This window comes from Crassostrea angulata, chromosome 4, assembly GCF_025612915.1.
Source record: "Crassostrea angulata isolate pt1a10 chromosome 4, ASM2561291v2, whole genome shotgun sequence".
Classification (NCBI taxonomy): domain Eukaryota; kingdom Metazoa; phylum Mollusca; class Bivalvia; order Ostreida; family Ostreidae; genus Magallana; species Magallana angulata.
In genome coordinates, this window is record NC_069114.1 from 18710970 (window position 1) to 18728540 (window position 17571).

General features: G+C 31.6%; 1 protein-coding gene across 17 annotated transcripts in view; it reads left to right on the forward strand.

The window, feature by feature from the left end:
* LOC128179822 (uncharacterized) overlaps positions 1-17571 on the forward strand; it is a 223312-nt gene that overhangs the window by 197333 nt on the left and 8408 nt on the right. For 2 of the 17 annotated variants that reach the window (XM_052847454.1, XM_052847455.1), the window contains exons 2-12: positions 7835-7896; positions 8003-8141; positions 8312-8919; positions 9191-9232; positions 9499-9540; positions 9791-9832; positions 11162-11203; positions 11470-11511; positions 11774-11815; positions 14415-14462; positions 17458-17529. In XM_052847454.1, coding sequence (XP_052703414.1) covers positions 8331-8919; positions 9191-9232; positions 9499-9540; positions 9791-9832; positions 11162-11203; positions 11470-11511; positions 11774-11815; positions 14415-14462; positions 17458-17529 — 961 coding nt within the window. In that variant the 5' untranslated portion in view covers positions 7835-7896; positions 8003-8141; positions 8312-8330. The remainder of the gene's footprint in view (positions 1-7834; positions 7897-8002; positions 8142-8311; positions 8920-9190; positions 9233-9498; positions 9541-9790; positions 9833-11161; positions 11204-11469; positions 11512-11773; positions 11816-14414; positions 14463-17457; positions 17530-17571) is intronic. The other 15 variants (XM_052847457.1, XM_052847456.1, XM_052847459.1 and 12 more) reach the window with 14 other exon arrangements.

Below are 17571 nucleotides of genomic sequence, written 5' to 3' on the forward strand. Positions count from 1 at the left end.
CAGATTTTCTACTTTTTCGTAAAAAATAAGTAATAAAATGAGTAATATTGCATACAAGATGAAGACGATAATTCATAAGATTGTGCAGGTGCACGTGGTTTTTATGGACAAAATATCTGTTTATTCTCCCTTGGCCGTCACGGAAACACTGTATTGTGTTTGCAAAATTCATTTTTAATGTATAAATGCACTCGTATGCCTGCTTTTGCATACTTTGTTAAACTTGAACACCATAAATAATCTTTTGTTTTCATTCTATGATTTTTTTTAGAAATAGATGATACCCTGCGCAAGCGCGGGAATTAACACTTTACACATTATCATATAATGCTTATTATGTTGAACCATATTTTTTTATATACTTTGTCCTATTTTTTCCTTATCTTACTTATTCTTTAAAATTGAAATAAAAAGCAAACTGCGTTGTTTGATATTTGGAGGAGCGGGCAGGGATGAAAAATCAGGCTAAACTGACATTGATATCGGTAATATATTTATGTATGTGCCCTTAATCCTGTTTGTTGCAGCTGACTGAAAAAAAACCTTTTATTTACATCAGTGAATGGGTATTTAGTGAATCTCATTTTAAATTTGGTTCTTTTGGTCAATTTTTAATATAATTTGTATTACTCTCCCAAAAATTTTTTTTTAGATAAAAGACAGTTTTGAAAAACAATCTGGAAGTTAACCTATTAAACCTAAAGACGCAGAATACAATAATCTGTATTAAAAAAGTATGAAATTAAAACACGCTAGGTTATGCATTATGGTCCATTTGCATGCATTATTTAACCAAAGTTGTCAGATTCAAAGTATGTGGCCGATGATTAACTCGCCCTACACTTTCTGCCTTGATGTCAATTCGTCAACCCGTTTCTGGGCACCTCGTTCTAGAAAGTTCTTTCCATTAATACTAAAATCGCATTAACTGTTCCATTTTATCTATTAACGTTTGTATTAATAGAAGTCCGATCCAAAATATCTGCCCGCGATGCATGATGAACTCGTCTTACACTTTTAGTTAATTTGTCAATCTGCTTTCTTGATTACCCCGTTCTGAAAAGTTCACAAACGAATGTGTATCAAATCTAAAATCGCCCACTAAAAAACAAACTGACTCATTTTATTTATTGATCAACATTTGTCAAACCTTGACTTCTATGTATTCTCTAAATAGGCTCACAGTAAATATATTCACTCTATACGTAATCTTTCAATATTATTTCATATCAAGCATACAATGTATATTTTGATGCAAACTATCCCTGATTTGGATCCGCCAAAGCCTGTTCACCACCATAATTTATAAAAATAAATATGTTTGAAACGGGGAATGACTTTGTCAAGAATTCTGAAAAAAAAACAGTGTCTAAATTTTATTTGCAAAAGCAGCATTATGATACAGTGATCCTATTTGAAGTGAAAATAAAATACATTGGGTGGACAAGTTGTTTGTTGATTAGAGGGGTTGTGACATCAATATGTTCAATATAATTCAAATCTAAGTTAACTGCGCCTGTAATGAATGTGAAACAAGACGGGACATCATTTATATATTAACTACAATGCTAATGCTATTCCTTTAAAAATACTCGTTGAAGTTTCGTATCATTCTATACACCAAAGATTTGATATCCACTATAAGAATATATTTAATGTATTAAAATCATTGTTAAAATATACTACATATGTCAGCATTGATATCATTTGAAAGTCCAATTCATTTAAAGTGCCTCTTATAAAACAACATTAACCTTAAAATATACCTATATATACGAAATACTTACTATTGATACGCAACTTACAGCACTTTGTATTTTTATGTAATTAGACAAACCAAAAGCAGGTTTAATATATACCTTTAAGCTATTTTTCGTATGCAGTCACTTTATTATTATACTTTTGATATCCTTGACGTAAATGGTGACGTATTCATTTAGTCATTTATTGGTACGTAAAAATATTTTAAGCTAACATGTGAATAAACAACTTTACATTATCCTAATGTATAAGCTAAGTCTATCAGCATTCGCATTATTGTTTTGCTAGTTATACCCTTTTATTTTGCAAAACAAACAAAATCTTATTCATGTTTCTCATACCCTGACTAGATAATGAAAAAAAAGAAAAGAAAAAAGAAACACATTAAGAAAACAAAAACAGAACAAAAAAGAAAGAAAGAATGAAACAAACACCAAAAAAAAAAAAGTTTGTTTTTCACTTTAGATATAATTGGAATTCGTATGGGATTGCATTTGAATCAACAGTCACCAACTATAGATGTGTTATCCAAACAGTGATTGCAATAGGAACTTACTCCCTATCAGTATCTCTTTGTTCCTGGTCAAATCTAAATCGGTAAAAATAAAAACATTTTTTTTTAAATTTATGACTTATTTTTTTTCGAGGACAAATACATACTGATATGAGGTAATCAGGTAAACATGTTATACCTTATAGAGAGTGTACGTGGCTCTTGGCGACAGATTGATTACCAGATACATTAGAAAACCCTTTAATTTTTTAATGGAATTTTTTCAAGTTGCACGAATTGTTGCATTTTAGTTTTCATAAGGATGAATTTTTATTTAAGCGTAATTGCAGAATGTTTGGTGCAAAAATTATTATTTCATTCAATCCCATATATTTGGATGAGTGCACGATTGTTGGTTTCAATGGTTTTTGGATTGATTTTTTAACACCACTCAATTATAAAATATCACTTGTTTTATCACTTAGAAAACTATATCTCGCTTTCCTTCACTAGAATAAACTATAGCAACTGTAGCAAAAATATCAAATATTATATCACATAGTATGTCATTCAAATGAATCTTTGATAAATTTGTGTTGATGTCTCTTATCTGAAAAAGTAGCATACATTAAGATTCAATAAATGATAATTCTTCATTTGTTTCTTTATATGATTCGGATACTTTTTACAGTGATTTCTATGCAGGGATGCATAAGCAAGGAGAGGTAACTTCTATTTATTTTGAAAAAAAAAATAGAAGTCGAAACAATTCTATAAACATGAAATTGCAACCAATACAGTTTTGATCCAAGTTTCAATTTAAAAGGGTATTCAAAAAAAATTTTCCGTGCTGTTTCTCCATTGTTGTTCCATTGCAACAGTCTTCTCTACATTTTCTTTATATGCCCATAGTTTACTTTTTTATTTAGTTGAACATAGGTTTGTAAAAGTTACTCCTAAAAATATGGAAATGATTTGGAATAATTAATCCATATATTCATTTAATGTTGAAAACTTGCTATATCTTACGTCTACAGTATGGTTTTAATAGCAGTTCTTAAATTTAAAAGATTTTGCCTTCTCCATATCCCATTTTTGAAGAGAAATATACCCTTTTTGTAAAAAAAAAAATATGGTAACTTTTAATCATTTTGTCTCATATTTGTTTTTAAAAGTCTACCCAGGAAGATAAAATATTTAAAGAAAAGCAGGAGAAATGTCGACTTTCTTTTAACCCAATTTTAGAGCCGAATCGTCATGCTCAATTTCATGTTGTCCAAAACAATTCCTTTTTAATTTTGAAGTAAATCCTAAATTGTTTTGGAGAGGATAAAATAAAAAAAAAAGTAATGCTATAAAATCTGATTTTAACATTTAAAGAATAATCCAGATATTCCAATTGATAATATGTCTATTTTCTAGAAAAATAAGTTACCTTGAAACTGGTCTCAGTTTTCCTATATGAATTTCTGGGAAACTTCAACAAAATGAAAAGCTTTTAAATCTTATCTAATGGTCGCATGGTTCCACTCTAATTGCCGCAACATTTTACTTAATTGCCCGTTGAATATCATTGATGCCTGCACATATCCTTTTAATTTGAATAGTAACTGTTAAATGGTTATCCATTGTACCAACCTATATATATTTTAATTCAGGTCAACTGAGCCATTCCCGGTAGGATATATCACAGGAAACAAAATATTTGATCTTCCATTTTGTCTACTATTTAAGTTTGGACCAGTTGATATATCTCAAGACATGTTACTTTAAGACAGCCATTTTCATAGAGTATATAACATGAAAAAAATCTTTGCTCCGCTATTTTGAGTTGAAATTTAAGAGAGAAATACATTTCAGAACTTTGTAACTTTTTTTTATGTTATTACAGCTTCTACCAATCAAATCCTAAGTGTAATAATTTACAAAAAAAGAAAGACCATGTGCCCTCGTCATGCCGTGTAATGACGTCAACCAACTAAGCTAATTAACTTAAACAAGCTGTAATATTAAAGACAATACATACTGATTTCAAGCCCATCATTTTTATTTCAAAGACTTAGAACAATTACTATTTTTAAATGAATCAACAAGAATGATCTTCAAGATATGTAAACAATCTTTATAAGACAAACGAGAGAAATTATTACAGCAGAAGTAGAATGTCATGCCAAATGATAATATCTAGCACAAAATAATATAAATATATTCATATTTGACCTATCATTTAAGGTTACACATATGTTGAATTTACATAGCTGTGTTTTCTAATACGGCATGGAATTGTCCCCACATAAGTTTAAAGTTATCAGCTCCCGCACCACAATTTTATGTAGAAGTAATCCCGGTATATAAGATACATAAGACCAACATTTTATAAATGTAATGAGGTGAACAATTTGTAGAAAAATAAATGTGTTAAAAATATTCGCTAGATCAAGTTTTTGCTTAATTTATTGTCCCTCTTCAGTGTAAACTAGTCGTTTTATCTGCTTTCTCGCCCAGTATAGAATTTTAATCATCCTGGTGATTGTAAATCAAAGCATTTCTTAACATTTGTTGTTAAGCGCTCCGCTCCAGTATATTGTTCAGTCGTACTTTGGTGTAGTTGCAGTTTTCATTGTCAGTGTTATGCATCGTAATCCAAGTGTTATCATATTGTGTATTTACAAATTCTAGTGTGTATTTTAGGCTTGCTTTTAATTCTTAATGCGTAATTTAATAATAAATCGATGCCTATTTATGCAAATACATGTAGACGCCTTATCTTTAGCTTCCTCCTGCAGATTTCAAGATAGCAAGTTATGTGCAGTTTAATTGTATATATATGCACCATAGATATAAGCTCCTACTTTGAATTTTGATAATCATGAAAAAAGAACAGTTGCATATCGTTTCAGGGTCGAAAATGGATTACAGATATTGTTCACACAATACAAAACCGGGTTTACTGTAACGTTGACAGTTTTTTCCTTGTTTTTCCTCTCTTTCTTTTGGTCTGTCTTCTTGTTGTCTTTTGGTTCAATCTTTTTCTCCTTTTTATTTGTTGGGAGTTCAACTATGTTCAATCTCTCTTGGTCATCACGTACTTTTCATTCGCAGTAATTTGTATTGATTATATAGTGGCCGTCAGTGGGGCTTCTGTGCCGGCTGATTTACTCCTGTGATATTTAATATAACCATGTATAAACCTCTACCACAAAATAGTTCATCTCTTTTTTCTTTTCTTTTTTTTCTTTTTGGCTGAACTGATCTGATTTTAATAATTTAAAATGCAAGAAAATGTTACAATATATTTAACATATTTTGAAGATAAAATTTCATTCAAAGTAATACTGAATTATGCAAAACCCAATATCTGCGTAATTTGCGTTTCAGACCTTATATGTAGTGAAGCGCTAGCTGTAAAACATTGAAAAATAAACGAGCGACAACTCTGCACAAGAACTATTTACACAATCGCGCGAAATATTCGAATATGGTGCGAAACTATTTGCATTGTCTGCCGTGTGGTAAAATTAGTTCACTGGTATACCCAAACCAATTATTAAGAACAGTGTACACTTTCATCTATTTACGCCAGCAGAATCGGTCAAAGTCAGAAATATTCAAATATGTTAATGGGCAAACAACAATCCCCAAACGAAATGCATCATGGAAATGTTTAGAAAAAGGAAACGTTTGGTTTCGTCCCCTGTGTTTTTTTTAACTGGCATGGTAAGCAAAACAAACATCAGAAGTTACTGTGAACAAATATACACAGGATTATTTGTGGTTTGCCAAAACATTGTAACCTTTCTTAAAAGCGATGTCAAAGTCGTAATACATCTCCAACTCGACGTCAGGAGAGGATAATAATGTGAAGCGATTTAACGCAATAGCCTTTTTATGTCGTTAGTTTTGTAAACAGATTTTATACATCATTTTTGCAAAGAAATGTGACCTAATTGACCAGGAAAACTACTGCAATATTTTTATATTATATGCATACTTAGCATAACGATCGTTTACAAACATACACACAATTCAATATAAAATCGGACCAAGCAGCTTTAATATCTGATGAATTTTGAATTTCCATTTCTTGGTTTTTCTTCCTTCACAGTATTAACAAAAAGTTAAGTTCTGACTTCACGACAATAAACCAATGCTCACGTTTTCAAAATACATTGATATTCACAGTGCAGTTTTATACAAAAATCCTTTTCGCACTTAACAGGATGGTCTGACAAAAGGGACACATATTATGAACATTGAAAATATTCCTGATAAAGCATTTAAATATTTAGAACATGGGTTAATGTATTTCTTAATGTCCGTTGGATTTTAACCTAGCATTGCATTTATACAGCAGAACAGAACTAGTAAGTGGGCTTTTTTTTATATCAAAATTTGTCCGTTGTATCTCGTCGTTGTTGTTGTCGTTGTCTTCATAGATTTTTTAAGTTTTCATCTTTTTTTTCAAAAACCACTTGGCCAATTTCAACCGAACGTGGCACAAAGCATCCTTGGGGGAGGGGTTTCAAGTTTGTTGAAATAAAGGGTCATGTCCGCTTTAAAGGCAAAATAATTTAGAATTATTAAAGCTCTTAAAGTATTTTTCTGTAGTCTTAGGTAGTGTAGATTCAAGATTGTTTAAATCATGATCCCCGGGGTAGGGGTGATGTCAAAATGGGGGTAAATTCTTCACATACCAGTAAAACAACATTTAAAAATCCTTTAGAATCTTCTTCTCAAAATTCATATGGAAGCATCATCAGGTAGGAGAGATTCAAACTATGTTCAAATCATGATTCCTGGGGCTAGGCTGGAGTGGCAATGGAGGGTCAAATTTTTACATAAATTAAAGAAAGAAAAATCTTCCAAAATTTTCTTTTAAAGCATAGTGTTCAGAATAAAAATCAAAACGTTAGCATTTCGTGAACTGGCTTGTTTCTGTCAAATTGACCAGAACTGTTGTCAAAAGAAAAAAAACACATGATATGAGGTTTCATATTCTGTTTTGTATGCAAATTACGTATACAAGAAATGTTTACATTTTGATATTCAAATATACAAGATGGTCGCACAACCCCCTTCAGGATTGTATTTACTCGGAGTTTAAGTTGTCAAAATTGGTTATTGTAAAATTTATTGTTAATTAGTGGAATATGTTGTAAAATACTAAGTATTTACGAAAAAAAGGTCATGACAAAACTTCTGATAGTTGATTGTGATTCTGATTGTTGATTCTGATTGTGATTCTGATTGTTGACATTTTGGTATATTTACATTTGCAAATATGTTTCTTTATATAAACCCCAGAAAAGTAAAAACGTTAATTCTGTATGAACTTTTTCAGGACGTCACAATGATCATAGCACGCGCTTATCGCTTGTCGTTTTGATTATTGTAAACATAAAATCTCGGTAATTTTAACAATTCTGAAAGATTTGTCTTTTTCAAACGTAAATATAAGTAGTAAAGAGCGATGTTAAAAATGGTACGTGATTGAATCTACTGAGAAGCTCTTTGCGCTTCACGGGATTTGATCACGTGACCAACCAACTTCATATAAATCTCAAAATCATTTCTATTCAGATTTGAAAATTCGGTGAATTTTAAGGAATGGGTCAGACGTTTTGTGAACTGTTTCATCGCACGTGAGTATATTTTGAAGTTGGTTTCAATTGGCAAATGTGTCAATCTGTTAATCAATATGTGCAACATATATGATCTCATATATATATATTTATATATATCTTTAAGTTTCTGGACATGATGCAAAGTAACAGAGGCGTGACATAGTTCAAATCTTGTGCAGTACTGATTAAAATACAAGTCTAGAACCCTTATTGACCTGCAAGTTCTTAGTATCAAGTCAGCCATTTTCTAGATATAGGAGGCAGTAAGTGTTTTTATATGTATCTGTGGATTTTGCTCTCTCTTTTTTCCCTTAGCTTCGCTCGCCAGTTTTTCACAGCTGTGTTCACGCTCGTTATTTCCACCTTTAACGTCTTTATATTCTATTAATGTTATTTGATAATGTTATTTATCCTTATCATATATATTTTTTAGGAAATCTTGTTGATACTATATGCAAGAGGAGATGTCTTTATCAAAATATAAATCGAATAGAGGGACTACACATTTTGCTCGAATTGCCCGGGCAATATTAGGTCCCTGCATGGATGTACTGCGCGAAGTTCTCGCAAAAGAGATATCTCCACCTGACTTGGAAAAGAAAGTTAAAGATTACATAAGTCAAAACAGAAAACCTCCTATCAGTGAAAAACAAAAACAGCTTGTTTACAGCAAAAAATACTCTGACTTTGACATTACGTTACTCTATTTCCTCTTTCGTAACATTTGTTCAATTTCTCAACACGAAAACAAATGGGGGAAAGATCCAAAACCAACTGATAAAGGTGTATCAGCAAACATAGAACGAGTTCGTATTTTAAGAAACGAATGGTATGGACATGCTACGGACTTTTTTCTATCGGACTCAGATTTTGAACAAAGATGGAATCATATTTCTCAAATTGTAAAAGATCTGGAAGGTAATCTTGGGACTTCAACCAAGTACCAGGACATCCTGATTTTGTTAAAAACTTGTTTTATGGACCCTGAATCGATAGAGCTCTACATAGATACATTGTTGACTGATATTACAAATCTGAAAGGTAACAGACAAGTTGATTTAACATATTGATAATGAAATTTTAAAAAAATATATAATAGAAACATTGCTTTGCTTGTTTTAATTAACTAATATCTCTAGAAACCATGACTCACCTTTTTTCAAAAGGCATTTGGGTCCGTGATAAAAAAAGGATGAAATAAAGTGAAGCTGAATTTTCTTGAAAATGACAAACAGTTTTTTATTATGCAAATGTATCAAAAATGATTTAAAATAATGTTTTGCAAGTAAAGACGTTATCTTCGTTCTTACAGAGGGTTTTGGAGAGTTACAGACTGATGTTACAGACATAAAAGGTAACAGACAAGTTGGTTTAACAAATGGATAATAAAATTAATTTAATATATGAATTTGAAACATTGCTTGCTTTCGTTAACTAACAACTCATTAAACCATGACTCACTTTTTTTTCTAAATGTATGTGGATCTGTGATAATAAGAAAATTAAATAAAGTGGAGCTGCAGAATCTTGTAAATGACAAAGAGTTTCTATTATGCCAATGTTTTTAAAAGGATTTAAAATAATTTTATACATGTAAAGACTTTATCTTCTTTCTTACAGAGGGCTTTGGAGAGTTACAGACTGATGTAACAAACATAAAAGGTAACAGACAAGTTGGTTTAACAAATGGATAATAAAATTAATTTAATATATGAAATAGAAACATTGCATGTTTTGATTAACTAACAACTCAATAAACCATGACTCCTGTTTTTTTTTCAAAAGGTATAAGGGTCTGTGATAATAACAAATTAAATAAAGTGAAGCTGCATATTTATGTCAATGACATACAGTTTTTATTGTGCAAATGTATCAAAAAGGATCTTTAAACATTGTATCTTCATTCTTACAGAGAGTTTTGGAGAGTTTCAAACTGATGTTACAAGTCTGAAAGGTAACAAACAAGTTGGTTGTACAGATGGATCATAAAATTGAATTAAATATATAATAGAACATTGCTTCTTTTGATTAATTAGCTTCACGATGAAACTCACCTGAGTTGAAGGTTCAACCGCGAGCTTTTCTGATCGCCTGCTGTCCGTCGTCCGACCGTCTGTCTGTAAACTTTCCACAATTTTGGCTTCTTCTCTTTAACCACTGTGCCAAATTAAAACCAAACTTAGTACAAAGTATTCTTATGAATACTGGATTCCAAACTATTAAGATTAAAGGCATAATCCTATTTTAAAGGGGGATAATTATGATACAGTAAAACTAAGGTCGGTGTCTAAAAAGTCTTCTTCTCAAGACCCAATCCACCAGTAAAGGACGAAGTGCGGTTTTATGCAATTTTTGCCCCCCAAAATCAAAGTTTTAGAAAGAGCTTTAAAATAAGGTGAAAGATAGTTTAAATCATATTGGAAATAAAGGTGTAAAAGGTTATCACCACAGTGACGTCAGAATGTAGAAATGACGTCATGAATATTGCATTATTTTGATAAATTGATGTTTTGTAGCAAAATATGGGTGTTTTCCGATGGTTTTTCGACTGGGAAACATCGAGCGCAGGCTTGCTCAAGTGCCATATTTTAGTATAATGTGTATAACTATCTGAAAAAAAACATATGTTAAAATCGCACTTGAGCAGACCTGCGCTCTTTACTTCTGAATGCAAAATATAGAGCAAAAATGAGAATATTTTCATTTGTTTGCAAATTTGCGGGAATTGGGCCATTTAGTTGACGTCATAGACACACAGCAAAAGAGCAATGATGACTAAAATCATTATTATAGTTATAGGCATCCTCTATACAATAATTTGTGAAGATTTTATTTTTATACGATACTATTTAAAAATTGGTTAAAATCGGCGGCAGATATTTGACCATACCGCACATAGTCCTTTACATCATAGCTTGTATTTAAATGAAAAATCTAAATTGGTAAAGCCATGACCCCAAGTTCGATACTGCAGTCCCGGAGGGAGGGGTGGTTCAAAGGTAAACATATGAATATATCGGTAAATGTTTTAAAATCTTCTTACTTTTTACGAACTACAATGCCACAATTCGTGATATAACTATGCAAGTATTTTAAGGCAAGGTATATTTTAATTTTTTTACACCAAGACCCCAAGACCAACTCTGGGGCCCGAGGTGGGGTTCAAAGTTTAACTAAAAATATAGGGAAAATGTTTTAAACAAACAGTTTCTATTATGCAAATGTATCAAAAATGATTTAAAATAATGTTATGCAAGTAAAGACGTTATCTTCATTCTTACAGAGGGTTTTGGAGAGTTACAGACTGATGTAACAAACATGAAAGGTAACATACAAGTTGGTTTAACAAATGGATAATAAAGTTCAATAAATATATGAATTTGAAACATTGCTTGCTTTCGTTAACTAACAACTCATAAAACCATGACTCACTTTTTTTTCTAAATGTATGTGGATCTGTGATAATAAGAAAATTAAATAAAGTGGAGCTGCAGAATCTTGTAAATGACAAACATATATTATTACGCAAATGTATCAAAAAGGATTTAAAATAATTTTATACATGTAAAGACTTTATCTTCTTTCTTACAGAGGGCTTTGGAGAGTTACAGACTGATGTTACAGACATAAAAGGTAACAGACAAGTTGGTTTAACAAATGGATAATAAAATTAATTTAATTTATGAAATAGAAACATTGCATGTTTTGATTAACTAACAACTCAATAAAACATGACTCACCTTTTTTCAAAAGGTATAAGGGTCTGTGATAATAAAAAATTAAATTAAGTGAAGCTGCATGTTTATGTAAATGACATACAGTTTTTATTGTGCAAATGTATCAAAAAGGATCCAAAATAATTTATACATTAAACATTGTATCTTCATTCTTACAGAGAGTTTTGGAGAGTTTCAAACTGATGTTACAAGTCTGAAAGGTAACAAACAAGTTTGTTGTACAAATGGATCATAACATTAAATTAAATAAAGAAAAGAACATTGCTTCTTTTGAGTACGTAGCTTCACAATGAAACATGATTCACCTTTCTAACTCACCCGAGTTGAAGGTTCAACTGAGCTTTTCTGATCGCCTGTTGTTCGTCGTCCGACCGTCTGTCTGTATATTTTCCACAATTTTGGCTTCTTCTCTTTAACCACTGTGCCAACTTTAACCAAACTTAGTACAAATTATTCTTATGAATACTGGATTCCACACTATTAAAATTAAAGGCCTAATCCTATTTTAAAGGGGGATAATTATGATACAGTAAAACTAAGGTAGGTGTCTAAAAAATCTTCTTCTCAAGACCCAATCCACCAGTAAATTTACATCATAGCTTGTAATTAAATGAAAAATCTAAATTGGTAAAGCCATGACCCTAAGATCGATACTGCAGTCCCGGAGGGGGGGGGGGTTCAAAGGTAAACATATGAATATATCGGTAATTTTTTTTAAATCTTCTTACTTTTTACGAACTACAATGCCACAATTCGTGATATAACTATGCAAGTATTTTAAGGCAAGGTATATTTTAGATTTTTTACACCATGACCCCCAGACAAACTCTGGGGCCCGAGGTGGGGTTCAAAGTTTAACTAAAAATATAGGGAAGATGTTTTAAACTTTCTTCCCAAGAACTACAATGCTACAATTTGTGATAATACTATGCAAATATCCTTAAATAGTGTTGATTCCCTATTGTTAAAATTGTGATCCTTGAACCAATTCTTGGGTCCCAAAAGGATTGAAATTTAATCATAGAAATATGTAAGGAAACTTTTTAAAAATCTTCTCCTGAAGAAGTCCAATGCTACAATTTGTGATATGAGTATACAAGCATTCTCAGACAGTGTAGATCCTAAGTTGTTGAAATCGGGATCCCAGGACCAATTATGGGGTCCAAGGTGGGCCGGATATGAATATATAGGAAAACATGTTATAACTAGTTTAAACCGTAACTCTCGGATCAATAATAGGGCCACAATAGAGATTAATAGTTTAACATAGAAATATACAGGAAATTGTTTTAAAATGTTCTTCTTGAGAACAACAATGCTTGAATTTGTTATATTTTTATGCAAGCATCCTCAGAGAGTATAAATTCTAAATTATTAGCTCACCTGAAGCAAAGGCTCGAGTTACCGTTTCTGATCACCCGTTTTCCGTCTGTAATTTTTTATGATTCTTGACTATTAATCTAAACCATTTCGTCAATATTAACCAATCTTGGTACACAGCATCCTTATATGAAGGAGATTCTTAATTATTCAAATAAACGACAGAACATGTTTAAAAAAAGAGATAATTGCGAATCAGTGAATTTAGAATGCATGTCTTTACAAATCTTCTTCTCAAGAACCACTGCACCATAAATGCCAATATTTATACCAAAGCTTGTATACATGTATATAGTGCAAATCCGAAATAGTTAAAATTGATATTTCAAAACTAAAACTTGGGCCTTTAGAAGAGGTTTCATTGTAAAGTTTACATATGAATAGATGAGGAAATGTTTAAAACCCTTTTTCTAAATAACTACAGTGCTAAAATTTGTGTGATTACTATGCAAGCATATGACGAAGATTTAGAATTTCCAAAATTGTGACCCCCAGACTAATACTGGAACCCCAAGAGGGGTCAAAGTTTAACATAAAAATGTGTATGTAAATATTTAAACATCTTCTTCGCAAGAACTACAATGGCACAATTTATGATAATACAATTATAATGCAAGCAACCTGATATAATTATGACTCTAAATTGTGAACCCTAAACTAATGCTTCAGGCCCAAAGGGGTTGAAAATTTTACATCCAAATGTTTAAAAATCTTATTCTCGGTAAGTTCAATGATCAGTTACGAGAATGCAAGCGTTCTTCAAAAGGACAAATGGTAAACTGGCTAAAATGTGACCTTATACTACATGTAATATCTGGGCCCAAAGAGGGGTTCAATGTTTAACTCTGAAAGATAATGGGAAACTATTTAACAACTAAATTCAAATGATAAAATGAACTGATGATGAGATGAGGAACGTGTCCCATGGACCTCTTGTTTCAAAATATGTGGGTATTTGACAATTAAAAAGTGAATAAAAGGAAGCTGCATATTCATGTAAATGACAAGCACTGTTTTTATTACGCAAATGTATCAAAAAAAAGGATCCAAATAACTGTAGTTATTTAAAGATTTTATCTTCATTCTTACAAAGGGATTTGGGGAGTTGCAGAGTTGTTTTACAAATATGAAGGGTAACAAACAAGTTTGTTTAACAAATTATAATTTGTTGATAATTGGTAATAAGATTTAATACATGTAAATGTGTAATAGAAACATTGCATGTTTTGGTATATTAACATCAAAATGAACCATGACTCACGTTTTTTCAAAAGGCATATGGGTCTTTGATGATCAAGAAATTAAATTAATAAATGTTACGTATTCATATGACTGGCACACACAGTTTTAAATACGCAAATATATTAACGGATCCAAAATAAATCCATATATTAATAGATTTTATCTTTATTCTTGCAGAGGATGTAGAAGAGATAAAAAAGACAAACGAAAAATATAGTACTCAAGGTATAGTTACATAAAAAAAGCATTTTTATGTTTATATTAATATTATGTATATTTGATAACATTTTGAATATCAATATTCTAAAAGGGACATATTCAGATGATCATATGCAATGATATTTAACAATCGGTTTTTGGAACGCAGTTTGCAAATAGCTATTCAAAATTGTATTGCATTTTTAATTCTGGCTTTGAAATTGTCAGGGAATTATTCTAACCTCTATTAATGTGAACAATAGGTGTTGTACCATCTCTATAAGATCTACTAAAAAATACACTATTTAGATAATGGGATTATGTACTCGGGATGGAAGCATCAAAGTTCCTAACATAAGATCTGTAATTTCATGGTATTAAACTAGTTGTAATCCACTACCGCTGTGAATAAAATGGTGATGAAACCATCTCTAATTGGAAAGGCTAGTAGATGATCTACTAAAAATACACTAATTAATATTAAATTTTTGATTATTTATTTAATACAAAAGATTGTAACTATACATGTTTCGGATTTCTCCTATGTGGCTTTGTGATTAATTATCTTTATATGGTTCAGTTAATCATGATTTGTAATAATCTGTTTAAAATTATTTTGTAATGTGTCAGGCCTCAACCAGGCGTCTCGTCCGTATTTGGTTCACTCGAGATTTACAGGGAATGCAACAAAGGGGGGATGACACTTGCCAAGTGCCCCTTAGATAAAAGAAACAAAAACTTAATGCAAAATGTATTGTTATATAAACTACTACCTGGGGGTTTTCTAAAGGAACTCGATGGTCGTGGCCGTTTTAAGATCGCATTGATTTCATGTAAAAGAATGTAAAGGAAGGGCTTCATATAGATAAATAGGGAAATATCAAAATTTAAAAGCTTACACATTTGGATTATTTCTTTACTTCATTATTGTTTATAACTGAACAATTTCTATACTGTGTTGTTTCCTGGGTCCTAGGTTTTGTTATTTGTTCCAAAAATCGTTGGGATATCTAGAGCTCATGTTTTTAATATCAATAGCAACTGATCTTTTATGGGCGCTTTCAGTACGTCTAAAAGATTTATCAACTGTATTTCATGCTTTGATGAATCCCTTCGTAAAGCAAATTTGACTTTCCTTCCACTGCTATATCGTAAGAATTTTTTTTCAGTTTCCCTCGTGCTTTCCCATAATTCCGTTAATTAGCCAGTTCAGTAGAGTTTGCTGTTTTTTAACGGTTATTGTTTTGTTTTTATATTTGACTTAAATCAAAGCAGAGTCTCATTAGAGATTATGTCGCACAATGTTTCGTAAATTTCGTCAATGCATTCCTGAGATTTCCGACTGTTTTCTATCAATTCTACTGTTTCTATCAATGCGGAACTTCTTAATTCGATTGCCATTAAATCGAACGGGATGCTATGAAGTTGAAAACAGTTTTTGCGATGTTCACTTCTTTTTGCGTTAGAATCACAGACGTTAAAATCGCAAGTGATAGCGGAATGATCCGGGAGTTTTGATTTTTCACTGATAAATTTATGTAGTTTGAATTCTTTTACAATGGTATGCATGTTGCCACATTAAATTTTGTAATCGTTTTAAACACGTCAATAGGTGCACGAATATAATCAAGAACATATTTACTTTTTCTTAAAATACATGTAAAGTTATCATCTGGAAATCTGCTATTCGATACACAAAAATTTGCTTCATTAAAAAAATTAATTAATATGTGCCCATGTTGATTGACAGTATTATCTATATGAATTCGGTTAGGAATATTATATGACTCAATAAACCTGATTTCATCATGATTATTGTTGCTCATGTGAGCAATGTGGCCTATGGGCCTCTTGTTTGTTTTTCCGTCGTTAATTGACCCAAGAAACATAAACGTTATATTTTAGCCACTTTTTGATCCCTGGAATTAAAAATGAAATTTTCAAAACTTAATGCACGTCTTCGGGACACATCCAATCGTATTCCAAGAATATTTTTGATACAGTTTATATGTTAACCAAGTCTTAGGAGCCATGTTTTTAGCCATTAATTCGCCCCAATGATTAAAATGAAATTTCCAACATCTTCTTGCAGATTAAAATAGCACCCCAAATCATTCTTTAAGATAATAAAGAGCATTAAATGTCAAAGCAGTATGAGAAAGAAAAACGTGACAGCGGACGGACGAAACAGAATAACAACAATATAATGTCTGAACGCACATTGAAAGTGCGGTTTAAACTATTGAATCATATAATATTCAAGATATTGGTGCAGTATGCTTAAAGCTGACATGAATTAATTAATAACCACGCATCCATCTTTCCCCTTTTATCTCCGACAGTTGCCGATTAGTTGCCGATTTCTATTGTTCTGCTCATGTATACACCCGCTATAAAAGACCGAGAGCATCATTCATGCTTCACCGCATTCAGGTATTTCATAACCCATTCCATAACGTTACAATGGTCGGGAAGATTTGAATAAACACGCATTGAACAAAACAAAATATGACGACCAAGGCACTGGTAAGGAATATCGGATGAAAGACGACAGTAAAACAGACTGAAATCCAAAATCACATATTTAAAAAAATCCTCGATTATTGTAGAACGTTCTTCTGTGTCTTACTTTTACAATATCACTGAAGCAGATCTTGCAGTGACAGCATGGACTTTAGAAAACGGAAAAATTTCTAAAGAAACTGATTATAGCAATGTTACGCAGTTCATACATTCTTGAATTTACTATCACTTATCTACTGTGTTAGATGTAGTGCGACCGTAGTCTATAATAGTATGCAGACGTTATGCCCTCAGTATGAACGACACACTTGTTCGATGTGCATGCACATGCAGTAAGACAGCACATCACTGTCTGTGTGAGATATTGGATATTCATCGGAAATTCTAACTAAGAATAAATTTTTTTTTAATATTTAATTAATTCTTTCTTTCTCCTCCTGTCACTGATTGTTTCCATTAATCATTTTTACAAACATATTACTACATTAATATTGTACAGTTCTATCACTTGGAAGTCCGTGCAACCTGAATGCCTCGACCGGAAAGCAATCAACAGTAACTTTCCCGGCCGGTATATATACCCCAGTGACAGTTGAGGAGCGATCGAAACTAA